The following is a 13,240-nucleotide window of genomic DNA, read 5'->3' as shown; positions in this document are numbered from 1 at the left end:
ATAACATCTTAGATCATTTTATCAACCATCGTCATGAATTCAAAACAAAACATATATGGATCAATGAAGAATTGCACTGTGAGATTGGAGAGGCTAACCGAACTGACCCCAGATCCGTGAGTCACCGTAGCCCACACTACGCATGCGCAGTGCTACACCATGCATTATCTCTCTTTTCGCAGAGGCGCGACTCCATTTTGTAACAGTGAAGCCGCCTGTTTTTGACGCTAACACACAGCAGTAGCCGGTTGCTTTGCAAGACAAAAACAGACTTTCTATATCCAATAACAGGGTGATCATGGCTGAAACCTCTTCGCCAGGAGAAGGAGAGGCCCCCGAGGGAGCAGGGATGCGCAAACTATCCGAGCTGAGAGTGATAGATCTGAAGGCCGAACTGAAGAAGCGAAACCTGGACACGGCCGGGATCAAGAGCCTGCTCTCCGAGAGGCTGAAGAAGGTAATTATGCTAAGCTAACTAGCCTGCTATCTGAGAGGCTGAAGAAGGTAACGCAGCCTATGCTAAGCTAACTAGCTAGGTAGCTAGGTAGCTTTCCATCGACCAATCGTGACGTTAGAATTATAAGGTTCTAGAATCTCCATTTTGGCCCAAATTGAGTTTTTTGTTTTGTTTTACATAATCTGATCCATTAGGTGTTTATTAATGCCTGTGTGGTGTTATTTTTTAAATGTTGGACATTTTTTTAGTTAGTAATTAATAAAATACAAAGGTCCCATCTCACAGAACATAATGGAATGTAAAAACTTTGACTCTCAATATCTCTGAACTGCCCTAAACGGAGATAGAACCTTCTCATTCTAAACGGAGATAGAACCTTATCATTCTAAACGGAGATAGAACCTTCTCATTCTAAACGGAGATAGAACCTTATCATTCTAAGCTAACTAGCCTGCTAGCTTTCCATCGACCAATTACACCATCCCCCCACATGCATCAACATTATGCATAACCCAGTTCCAACTATCTCATTTAATAGTTCCACCTATGGTTATATATCTTAAGTTGAACATGGGTATATATTGGTTTGGATTAGCTTGATTATCTGTCAACAAACGTGAGCTAGCACGCGCTAGTTAGCTAGCCCTGCGTTAGCTTCCATTGCGTCAGTCCCACATGGCGGCTAGACTAGCCAGGCTAAGCTAGGCCTGGAGGAACTGATCACTGAGAGGGTCGTGATGTGTTTACATAACTATTGACTGAGTGACAACGGGACAGTTCTGTCTATTTCGTCTTGTTGACCCACCAAAACACGTAAGCAAACCGTAGGCTAATATGTCTGGTTTTATTTAAATCTAGCCTTTCAAATAGACAGTCATCTAGCATTTCATCTATTTTCATCAGGGTTATTTGATGCCAACGAATGTGTTTGTATTAATGCCGTTCCTCCTTTAACCATTTTAGGCCATCGAGGATGAGGGAGGCAATCCAGATGAGATTATGGTGGGTCTCGACCCGACACCCAAGAAAGCTGCAGCCAAGCGGGCATCCAAAGGTCAGTTCAGTGTGGCGCAGTGGAGGAGATCTCATGATAAATGAATGTGCACTAACACTATGTGCAATATGACAACCCTAGTCGTTTTATCTGTACAGTATAGTATAGTGGATAGTGTACATAGCCTTTATTTGTGTAAACCAGCTCCTTTCCCTTCTTGTTTTTTTGTTTTTTTGTTTTTTTTCTTCTTTCCTAGCACCAGGGGAGCCCCCCCTCCCAAATTTCGTTGTTTGGTACCTGTACTATAGCAATGACAATAAAGACCATTCATTCATAAGATGTTAGTCATGATTAGGGGCGGCTGTGGTGCAGGAGGAGGTTAGAGTAATTAAATCCTCTCTGGTCTGCACAAGAACACAGGGCTTGATTGGCACCCACTGTGTATAATAAGAAGAGGGGGGCGGTTGTGGCGCAGGAGGTTAGAGCCGCCGTCTAATGAATGAAGGAATGAATGAATGGTCTTTATTGTCATTGATATAGTACAGGTACCAAACAACGAAATTTGGGAGGGGGGGCTCCCCTGGTGCTAGGAAAGAGAAAAAAAAAAAAAACAAGAAGGGAAAGGAGCTGGTTTACATAAATAAAGGCTATGTACACTATCCACTATACTATACTGTACAAATAAAACACTGTGCTGTACTCTATGCTATGCTATACCTATTCTAACATTTCCTATTCTCTGCAACCTTATGTACCCTAGGGTTGTCATATTGCACATAGTGTTATTGCACATTCATTTAAAGTGTCGCAGTTTGCAGGCTTGAAATGCACTACACCTGATTTTCAATCCAGCAGCTGCCATCAATCCGTCCAGGGCCCAGAACCTAGGTCTTTGCTGTGTGATGATCGCAAGATTGGAAGATCGGCGGTTCGAGCCCCAGCTGGCCACATGTCGAAGTGTCCTTGGGCAAGACACTGAACCTCAAATTGCTCCCAGTGAGCGGGCCGGCCGGCACCTTGCCATTGGTGTGTGAATGCGTGTGTGAATGAGAGGCCGTTGTAAAGCGCTTTGGATAAAGGGCGCTATATAAGTAGGGAAGTGGTGGTCTAGTGGATAGTGAGTTGGACTTGTGATCGGAAGGTTGTGAGTTCAAATCCCGCCTGAAACCACACCACTACTAGTGTGTCCTTGAGTAAGGCACTTAGCCCTCAGTTACTCCAGGGGGAATGTCCCTGTAATTCGTAACTGTAAGTCGCTTTGGATTAAAAGCGTCTGCTAAATGGCAAAATTATTTTTTTAAATTATAAGTGCAGTCCGTTTACCATCCATTTATGATTTCATTGTGACCGAGGGAGACTCCCTAAAACAGTATATTATGTTGCATTTCTGCAGGTAAAAGACAGGACAATGACGAACAAGAGGACTGCACTATTGAGGAGGATTCTGGTGATGGACAGGTATTCTAGAACGTTTCTATTCGTTTATTTATTTATTTGGTTATGCATTCTGTCACTCTGGGTGAGACTGAGATGAATATCCTCATTGTCTATAAATTACATTTAATGTCCTTTCTTATCAGGAGGATCCCCAGGACCTGGACATCTTGGACATGAGTGTGTTGGACGACGCGGAGAACGACAACGGCATCCCCGCGGCGGAGGAGTACGACGAGGACGAGATCCTCAAGTCGCCGTCGGGCGACGAGAATCATGAAATGCCAGCGGAGGAGGAGGACGAGGCCTTGAAAGAAGACGTACTCGACAACGGAAACTCTGGCTCTCCTGAGGCCGTGTGCACATCGAAAGCTGAAGAGGTGAGAGACTCACTGTTGATGAGACGTACTGCGTTTTGGTGGCCCAAGCCTTGTCCAATGAGTAGAGAAATGTCATGGATTGTCTCTTAAGAGATTGTGTGTGTGTGTGTGTGTGTGTGTGTGTGTGTGTGTGTGTGTGTGTGTGTGTGAAAATAGGATACCGGTGAGGCTGGGATTGGAGACAAGGATGAAGATCTAATTTGCCTGTCACCTAAGGAGGTATAGTCTCAATGGCATTTGAGTACAATTTCCTAATAATTTGTGTACTATGGGGAGGGAAACACTTCCAATGACTCTAAAATAACCAATTAGTTAGAGATTCTAGATTCAAGATTGCTTTATTGTCTGTCACACAGTGACAGAAATTCTCCTTCGACAGGCAGAAGTGCAGCTCAAGAATACAGTTCCACATTAAAAACACACATAGGTCACATACATTAATACATACAATAAAAACAGACAGACATAGCAGTGTTTTATAAAATGTAGTGCCTATTTAAAAAGTCCAGTCATTTAAAAAATGTTCTGTTACACACCACTTGAATACATTTACAATTAGTTAGAGATTCTAGAATGTTCTATTACACACCACTTGAATACATTTACAATTAGTTAGAGATTCTAGAATGTTCTGTTACACACCACGTGAATACATTTACGATTAGTTAGAGATTCTAGAATGTTCTATTACACACCACGTGAATACATTTACGATTAGTTAGAGATTCTAGAATGTTCTATTACACCCCACTTGAACACATTTCCTGTATCTCTTCAGGTTCAAGAGAAGGATCCGGGCCACAAAGACTCAAAAGGACAAATAGGTACTGTTGAAAAAGGGTTGGAATTCACAGACTTTTTTTTTTTTTGCAGTGTTGTAACCTGGAATGCACGTCCTTTTAGTTGAACATTGTTGCCTGTGGTTGATCAGAGAGAGACTGGAAACCCAAAGATAATTGCTGGCTGTGTGCTGAAGTTGATTAACTAGACTTTTTTTTTAAACTAAAAAGGTCGATTTGACCCTCTCACCTTTGTTGAATACCCACATCAATGGTTAACAACCGTAGGCACTCTGCCAGCAATTGAATAGATAGAGAGATTTCAGTTGTTGCAGGTGATATGCAGTGTTTTTAGGTTGCCACGCGAAGACCAAGAAGAAGAAGAGAAGAAACCGTTCAAAATCCTTTTTAGGACTCTGACCAATATTCTCACTGGAGAATGAATCTAATGGACCCTGTTACGCAAACCCAAAAGAATTCTGAATTTCGTTTCACTTTTCCTACATTATGGACATTCACGAAGTCAGCAAATTGAACGAAGACGTCCCGGGACGTTCCTGGACATCTTGTGGCTTTTCTTTAGCTCACAAAACTCTCTTTTCTGCCTCGGAATCAGATCAGGTGAACTTGAATGAGATGGGGTCGACTTGAATGAGATGCGTTCTTAGTTGCTTGGTTGTTCCGTCTCTTTGGTTTTTTCCAGTCTCTTTGCTAGGTGTGTAGCCTGATCTGTTATATACCATAGCTCTATGACAGAGGAGGGTCCCTCACCAGTTCCCACACCGTTAACCATTGCTGTGTTTCAGAAGTGATTAAACCCTGTGCCATTCTATTCCTGTTAAATCCGTAGAAAATGAGAAAGTAGCCGGGTCTTGTTTAGCTGAGCCGATTAATGAAGACCGCCAGGAGCCCGAAGAAGAGCAAGCTTCCTCCTCCGCCGCCGGGGACGCGATGGACGTTCCCGAGGAACAGGAAGACAATGCGCCTGATGCCGCCAAGGCAGCAGCCGCCAATGTGGAGTCAAAGTCGGTAGGCGAGCTGTCGACTAGCGACGACAAAATGGACAAGGACGTTGCTAAGCTTAGCGAGGGTGAACCGAAAGAGTCTGAGGACACGCAGGATGTCCCTCGAGAAGAGACACTTGACGTTGACACTGTCGAAAGCGTTGAGAGCGCTCAGGCTGTTAGAGTAAGCGAGCAGGGTGGCGCGGGTGGTGGCGGCGGCGGCGAAACGACCGAACGCGCTGTTGATTCTGAAATGGTGGGTTCAAAGACCGAGGGTGAGGAGGAGCAAGAAGAGAAGAAGACCACCGAAGAAGAGAACCCTGCAGAATCATCGACAGTGAAAGAGTCCTCTTCTGTTGAGGGCGATGATCAGAAAAAGAGGTTTGTTGCTTTCTGTCTACTAGAAACAAAAATGGCTATCTCTGTTGCATTGGCTCCTTTTGTTAGCAAGTTTTTTGGTGCTCTTCTGGAGGTAAAAAAAAATGGTCTGCGCATTGCTGATTTTTCATTTTGTCATTCCTTACCCCTCTATCCTTACCCCCACCTCTTAACCATTATCAAGTAATGTATCTGGGAGTGTCTGGCCGTCTTAAGGCAGCATAGCGACATCCAATTCACTGTAAAAATCACACGGTAACACATAAATGGTACATGCTGATTGTCTGCATGGGGTAAGTATGAATCCCCACCATGAGAAGACTCCGTTCTTCTCACCTCCACATGTTCATTGTGTGTTCTCTTTGCCTTTAGTTCTGATGAGGAAAAAGGTATCAAACTGGAGTCATCAGATGAAAAGGGTGAGTTTGAATATTGATGTACACTAATCAGGGTATCCGCGGTGTCTTGAAAAGTATTAAAAGTTGATTTTAGGAAAATCAAGACCCTTAATTCAAAAGTCTTATCACGATTTTATGAGGTCTTGAATTTTGTAGGTGTCCAAAGAGTTTGAGTCCTAAAAACTTTTAGTAAAAGTTCGAAAAAGAAATTATTAGTTTTATTAAAAAAACAAAGATGAACCGGACATTCTGTTGTATGATAGTGGTCTAGTCTATTGCAAACTAAACCTGTTAAGTTAAAGGTGTCACCGATGTAAACGGTTACAGCTCGAAGTGGCGGTGAGGTCTGGAATAATATTGACACAGTCTTTAAAAAAGTCTTAGAAAGGTATTGAAATGAACCTCAAGATTCCTGTATATACCCTGAGTAGGTAACATAGACACGGCTGTTCTAGTGTCAACTGTCACTTAGATCCAACTGTCACTTTCAAATTAACCTCAAGATTCCTGTATCTAATACTTCAGACAGGGTGATGCTGAATCCTCAATGTTATCCACAAAGGACAAGCATTTTCCAAAAGACACATTTCAAAGCTTTACGGGGACATGTACAAACACAATAAATGTATCCCCTAGGGAGTCCTGTCCCTGGGACAATGACAGCAAGCTTTGTCACACGAATGGTCTTAACATCTAACTCCAACAAAGCTTTTGAAAACCGCCGTTTGTTGTTGTCTTGTTGTCTCATCTCATCCGTGTCTCTCTGTCGGTCTGTGTTGTTTTGTCGTCTCATCTCATCCGTGTCTCTCTGTCGGTCTGTTGTAAGAAGCCTCAGCTGCTGCTGCTGCAGCTAGCGGGGGCAAAAACCTGTGGGTTAGCGGCCTCGCCTCCACCACCAGAGCGACTGATCTGAAGACTCTCTTCAGCAAGTATGGCAAGGTCAGTGTCCTGGGAATTAAGCCCAATTTATACTTCTGCGTGAAATCTACGCCGTAGGCTCACGCGCACCTCTCCAAAAATGTAACTATGTGGCAGTGCCTACGCAGACCGTAAGCTCTGATTGGTCCGCTTGGTAGCACATGATTCCGACTCGTAGGCCAAAATGCGGAAGCCACCCATGACAGAAATGTCATTTACTTTTTCTGTAATTACTTATCAATAAAGATTTGAAAAATGATAATAACCATCTTATTATCTTAGTTTAATGTCATTTCAGTGCATCATAGACATTTTCTTTACAACAAGCATAACAAGGCTTAGCCGCTCGTAAATTCGACGCAGACGTATAAATTGGGCTTTAGAACTGCTATAATGTGTGGAAATGTACATTCGTAGGTGTATAATTTGAAAGTGTATACATTTTTTCTTACCTTTCCTTCATACATACATATCCCATAATTATTCTCCCTGTTTCCACCTCAGGTTGTTGGGGCGAAGGTTGTGACTAACGCCCGTAGCCCCGGCGCCCGTTGCTATGGTTTCGTCACCATGTCCTCCACTGAGGAGGCCACCAAGTGTATCAGCCACCTGCACAGGACAGAGCTGCATGGCAGGATGATCTCTGTAGAGAGGGTGAGGCTCTAGTACCCTCTACACACAGACACACACACACACAGAAAGAAACAGACACACACACAGACACACAGACAGACACACACACACACACTCTCTCACACTCACAGACACACTCACAGACACACTCACAGACAGACACACATAGACAGACACTTGCACAGGACAGAGCCAGACCAAACAGGCACATCAGGGCATTCAAAGCAGGATATCTTCACTCACATAGTTTTACTGAATGTTTTTATGAATGTCTCTACTATTGACTAATGAAAACAACAAACCCACTGGATCGCTCTGTAAAATTCCCCTTCAAATAAATGGTAAATGGACTGCACTTATATAGCGCCTTTTTTGCTGCTCCAAAGTGCTTTACAACGGCCTCTCATTCACCCATTCACACAAGGCGCCGGCCCGCTCACTGGGAGCAATTTTGGGGTTCAGTGTCTTGCCCAAGGACACTTCGACATGTGGCCAGCCGGGGCTCGAACCGCTGATCTGCCAACCTTGTGATCATTAGACGGCGGCTCCTCTACCTCCTGCGCCACAGCCGCCCCATAGACAAACAGACGGACCGCTCTGAAGCTCTGTTTTACTAGCTTGTTTCTCTCTCTCTCCCAGGCCAAGAACGAGCCTGCGGGGAAGAAGCCCGCGGAGAAGACGGAGGTGAAGAAGTCTGGCGCTGACAGGAGACACTCCTCAGACTCCAAGTAAGAGCTGCCAGCCAGCTGCATAACATGTCAAAAGTGTTGTCACGACTCATGTATGACGTCAGCTACCTTAGAATAGGGCCGTGCTATTTAGGAGAAGAGGTGCTTACAAGACAGTGTCTAGAACAGGGGTCCCCAAACCCCTGCCCGCGGGCCGGGCACGGCCCGTCCCCACACTCGGACCAGCCCTTTGAACAACGTCGCCCCCACACACTCTCAACAATGCCAGAAACATATTTTGAAAATTAAACTTTAAATATATGTTTTGATCATATCATATCTGTATTTGATATTAAAGGTTGGCTTTCAAATTAAAATGTCCCTTAGTTATAAACTATTTTCATTAATAACATTATTAGTTAGTTTCACCCGCCCACAGAATGCGGTACATTCAACGTAACGTTCCATAGTGAACGAGCACGGGTCTATAGCAGGTGCACGCGAGCTAGAACGAACATTCAGAGAGATGAAAAATGGCCAAACGGTTGGTAAAGAGAAAAGTTGATTCAGAATGCAGGGGATTTAACCAACAGTGCACAAGTGATTATTATTGTTAAATGCAAAGAAGTTTGTCAATAAATGTATGAATGTGGTCGCGGAGGTAATTTCTAACTGCAATTGCGGCATTGCGCCGACGTGGTGGCGGGGGCGCTGTTTCGCAAATAAGTTAGCTTTCGTGTTTGCTAGCGAAATAGCTGATAGTTGATGTTGACTGCTCAAGGAGAATACATATTTGAAAGTACAGAATGCCTGAGAGCCTTATATTGCATTATATTACATTACATTTTGAATGGTCATCTGGTGCCTGAATATTGTGTTTTCCTTTACATAAATAATGACGTTTCCACCATAAATTGATGCAGAAAGGGCACAAATTGCATCTAAATTCACCAGAATGCAAGAAATTAAGTGTTTGATGCTCGTTTAAGGACCCCCAGACAGCCCTGCTTCATGGGTCCCCCCGTGTATGATGAGGGTCCTCCCTCAAGTATCAGACTGTAAAACTGATTATATTTCATTGACATATCACTATAGGTATAAATTCCATCCAAATTCAACTGTTTAGACTTTGTTTGCATCCACCAGTGCTCTCCTGCGCGCAATTGCTTTGCGCAACCGCCTCCATTCCACTCCGTTCCATATTATTTTATGTTAGAGACCGACCCAGGCCCCATCACAGAAAGGAAAAATGATGTGTCCCTCACAGAAAAAAGTTTGGGGACCCCTGGTCTAGAAAGTTGGTGTACATGTTGCCCTGGGCACAACCTAGTGGTTAAACATGATCATGGTGATTCTTTTATTTATTTATTTGTTGACCAGGGACAGTTCTATATCGTGGAGCTCCGCCCCATAGTGGAGCTCTGCTCCTATTGGTTTACCCCACTACCTAAAGTAGCAATTGACAGAATTTTTCGAGCAATTGACCCTGGGGTGCTATAAAAGGGGCGTCCTCCGTTACCTCATTCTCCCAAAAATTTCAGCACGGGTTTACATCTGAGACTACAAGAAGGACGACTACAAGAGACTGGAGAACCCGCCAGACACTTCCCTTCAGCGATGGATCGTCCACCCCCGAAGCAGTTCCTCCAGAACGCCTGCTGCTGCGACTTCCTAGCAGCAGAGGACAAACACGACCTCTGCCACGTTTGCCTCGGCCCCCAACATGCCGAGGCGGCGTTGGTCGCCTCCCCCAGCTGCCTTCCCTGCTCTCTCCTTTCCGTCACGGCAAGGCAGAAGAGGATGGCCTGGTTTAAGGAGAACATTCCCCTGGCGGACGCTATCTCGGGGATGCTATCCGACTGTCGGACTGCGTCCGGACAGGCCCCAGAGCGGCGTTCTGGGCAGGCACCTCCCCAAGTAGGGACGGGCCCGCCCGCTCAGCCGGCCCTGGCATCACGGCGCCCTCACCCAGCTGAGTGGTCGGTGTCAGGGTCAGAGAGCTCTGATGAGGGCGAGCGGCAGGTAGAGGCTCACAAGCTCCCCGCCCTCGCCCCCCCATCACTCCACCCCGACTTCCAGGGCCTCCTGGAAGCTGCGGCGGGCGTGTTGGGGATTCCCCGTCCCGCCTCCCCTCCCCCAACGACTGCGTCCTATAGGGAGAAGGACCTGTTTTACGGGAAGAGGGCAAAGCAACCGGGCCAGCCTCCTAACGCTGTCCTTCCGGGCTTAGATAAGTTCGTGGAGGACACGTGGGGAGAACCACTCGCAGGCAGGGCGCCGGTGAAGGCGTTCCTGCCCTTTACCAGAGTGGAGGGGCTCTCGGAGGGGATGACCGACGGCTCCCCGCCGCTTGAACCAGCGCTGGCGGCCTACTTGGTACCGGGGTCCAGCGCCTGGACGGTGCATAAAAAACCTATGCTGCCCAACAAGCGTGACAGGTTCAACGCCACCCTGGTAGACAAAAGCTACGCTCTCGGTGCGCAGGCAGCGGCGGCGGCGAATAACATCGCCGTGTTTAACGCCGCCATTGCGAAAATCACCACAGACCGAACCAACGGTCTGTCTGCAGCGGAGGCGGAGCTTCTGTGCAAGCTCAGTGCCGCGACTATGTACCTGGCCCAGGGCGTCGCGGTTTGTGGGGGTCGCCTGATGGCAAACGCGGTGGTGCAGCAGCGACAAATGTGGCTGTCCCTCACCACCATGACCGGGGCGGACCGGATGGCCCTACTAAATGCTCCAATAGAGAGAAAAGGGCTATTCGGTCCCGCCATGGACACCATGACAAAGCGCCTGGCCGCGATGGAGGAGGCCAAGAAGCACCTGGCCAGACACCTCCCCCTCCAGCGACCCTCCACCTCTTCTTCTTCCACCGTGGTGACGACTAGGCCGTCAACGGCTGCGAAACGGAGGGTTCGGCGTAATGCGGCACTGGCTCCACCTCTACCGACGGAGCCATACCCCACTCGGCCCCACCAGCCTCCGCCACCGGCCACTGAGAGGGCCCGCTACGGCCCCCCACGGCAGCGTGACCCCCCCACAGCATGGCGTGGGGGTAAACGCAAGAGGAATGCGTGACTGGCGGGGGGGTCGGTAATGATGTTAGGTTTCAATATGTTTTCAATGTTTGTATAAACTGCTAACAATATATATTGTTAGTTTTATTAATGTTAAAAAGGATCTGTTGACAAGATGTCAGTGTGAGCGTCCCACCCTAAGTGGGCCCCTTTCAAAGAAGTACAGGAAGACGCCCAAAGCGTGCTCAAGAAGCTTATCCTCTTTTTATGCAAAGTCATGTATGTAAAGTAATGTATACTACGTCATAAAATGTCTGTCATGTTGTGATAAAGATAACAATAAAGGCTGCAAGCGAGAAGTGAGCATCCAGAGTGATCTTAATTTTAATTTATAATTTTGCCATTTTTAGCAGACGCTTTTATCCAAAGCGACTTACAATTACGAATTACAGGGACATTCCCCCTGGAGTAACTGAGGGCTAAGTGCCTTACCCAAGGGCACACTAGTAGTGGTGTGGCTTCAGGCGGGATTTGAACTCACAACCTTCCGATCACAAGTCCAACTCACTATCCACTAGACCACCACTACCCCGATGATCTGGGACGTGCTAGATGGCCGTTCAGCATTCTCCCTTGCTAGCAAGTGAAACTGAGAACTCGAGTCTCTGTGTATCTGTGGTTAATGAATTGTTGGTCTTAGAACGAACAGCGGGGCTAAACATCAGGTTTAGTACCCAACAAATGACCCCACCACCGGTTTTCTCTTCATGGCTGCTACCTCATAAAGAGGCAAAAGAGGGAAAATCCCCACCTTACTTATTCAGTAAAAGGGAATTTTCCATATTATCTGCCAGAGCGGAGACCGACCTGCCTTGTCAGAGTGTGGTCGAATCGCTACCGGTTAGAAACAAAGCAGAGACTGGCCCAGCTTACCAGCGTGTGGTCAGCTCTCTGCCTAGCGGACTTACCCCTATCACGACACAAACGGGGTTAAACACCCCTGTCTGTAGCCGTATAGAGGGAACGTCATTTACAGGGTATCCGCGGTGTCTTGAAAAGTATTAAAAGTTGATAAATCAATTTATGGAAAATCAAGACCCTTAATAAGTATTAAAAAGTCTTATCACGATTTTATGAGGTCTTGAATTTTGTTGGTATTTTTCTGAATTAGACAATTTTTTTATTAAAAAAACTAAGATTAACCGGAAATTCTGTTGTATGATAGTGGTTAGGGGTGTAACGGATCACCTAACTCACGGATCGGTTTCCGTTAGAATTTTTTTTTGCCGGTCAACGTGTCCGGGAAGATTTAAATTTACCGGACAAACGTGAGATATTCCGGTCATCATATTAAAATATAATATAGCTGTTTGTCGCGGTGATTACTGTTGTGTAGCCTATATATGCCGTTTAATGTCTATTTCTCATCCGATACGATTAGATGCGAGCTATATAAAAATATATAATAATATAGTCTTTCATGATTCGCATGCGCGCTATGCCATTATGTCCAGCGCTGAACGGCGCCACACTGGGAATTGAACAGACTGCATCGATCAATGGACGGACTCCACATTACGTTTAACTGAAGTCTGTTAAATTGTTTGGGATTAATGTGAGTTTTCTATTTTCTCTTTCCAGTTTTACCCTTTTTTATCAATAAAACAACGTCATTTCTATAACCAGGTCTCGCTGGTTGGAAAGGCATTTAGTTTAACTGCCTGTCAAATCATACTTAATCGGACTCGCGAGTATGACAATGAGGAGAACATAGCTGTTTATTGAGAAACGATTGATAGGCAGGCTGGGATACGTATATAAAGAAATACCACAATGTCTAGATTTATAACATTTTATTGAAAAGTGCAAGAGGTTACATGTAGGCTTCTGGCGTGACACATAGGCTAACCTAATTTCCGTTCATATGCCTTATCAGATAAAATAAAATAGAATAAAACTCTGAAAATAAATAGGCTTTAAATGAACTTAACTGCTTTCAGTAGCTCAGTCAGTCCCACATACTGATGACATGCGATGCCATTTTTTGCCATGTGAAATGCAACTTGTAGCTGAGAGTGCAGCTTATTGTTAGCCGTTTCATTAGCCTGCTCACAGTGGCCTTTCATAGCGGTTTGCTGTTGCCTCAAACTGACCGCCGATATGTGCTCACTGCACCGCCTGTG

The 13,240-nt window shown here is 45.6% G+C and overlaps 1 protein-coding gene across 4 annotated transcripts in view; it reads left to right on the top strand.

The window, feature by feature from the left end:
* safb (scaffold attachment factor B) overlaps positions 1 to 13,240 on the top strand; it is a 29,824-nt gene continuing 16,584 nt past the window's right edge. The window contains exons 1-12 of one of the 4 annotated variants that reach the window (XM_080536241.1): positions 1 to 116; positions 292 to 457; positions 1,421 to 1,511; positions 2,845 to 2,909; positions 3,032 to 3,265; positions 3,422 to 3,484; positions 4,044 to 4,089; positions 4,895 to 5,429; positions 5,799 to 5,845; positions 6,660 to 6,763; positions 7,247 to 7,396; positions 8,015 to 8,103. In XM_080536241.1, coding sequence (XP_080392367.1) covers positions 34 to 116; positions 292 to 457; positions 1,421 to 1,511; positions 2,845 to 2,909; positions 3,032 to 3,265; positions 3,422 to 3,484; positions 4,044 to 4,089; positions 4,895 to 5,429; positions 5,799 to 5,845; positions 6,660 to 6,763; positions 7,247 to 7,396; positions 8,015 to 8,103 — 1,673 coding nt within the window. In that variant the 5' untranslated portion in view covers positions 1 to 33. Of the gene's footprint in view, positions 117 to 249; positions 458 to 1,420; positions 1,512 to 2,844; positions 2,910 to 3,031; positions 3,266 to 3,421; positions 3,485 to 4,043; positions 4,090 to 4,894; positions 5,430 to 5,798; positions 5,846 to 6,650; positions 6,764 to 7,246; positions 7,397 to 8,014; positions 8,104 to 13,240 lie in introns of those variants that run through there. The other 3 variants (XM_080536240.1, XM_080536239.1, XM_080536242.1) reach the window with 3 other exon arrangements.

Source organism: Nansenia antarctica, assembly GCF_963989245.1.
Source record: "Nansenia antarctica genome assembly, chromosome: 7".
Taxonomy (NCBI): domain Eukaryota; kingdom Metazoa; phylum Chordata; class Actinopteri; order Argentiniformes; family Microstomatidae; genus Nansenia; species Nansenia antarctica.
This window is presented reverse-complemented; position numbering and strand designations above follow the sequence as displayed.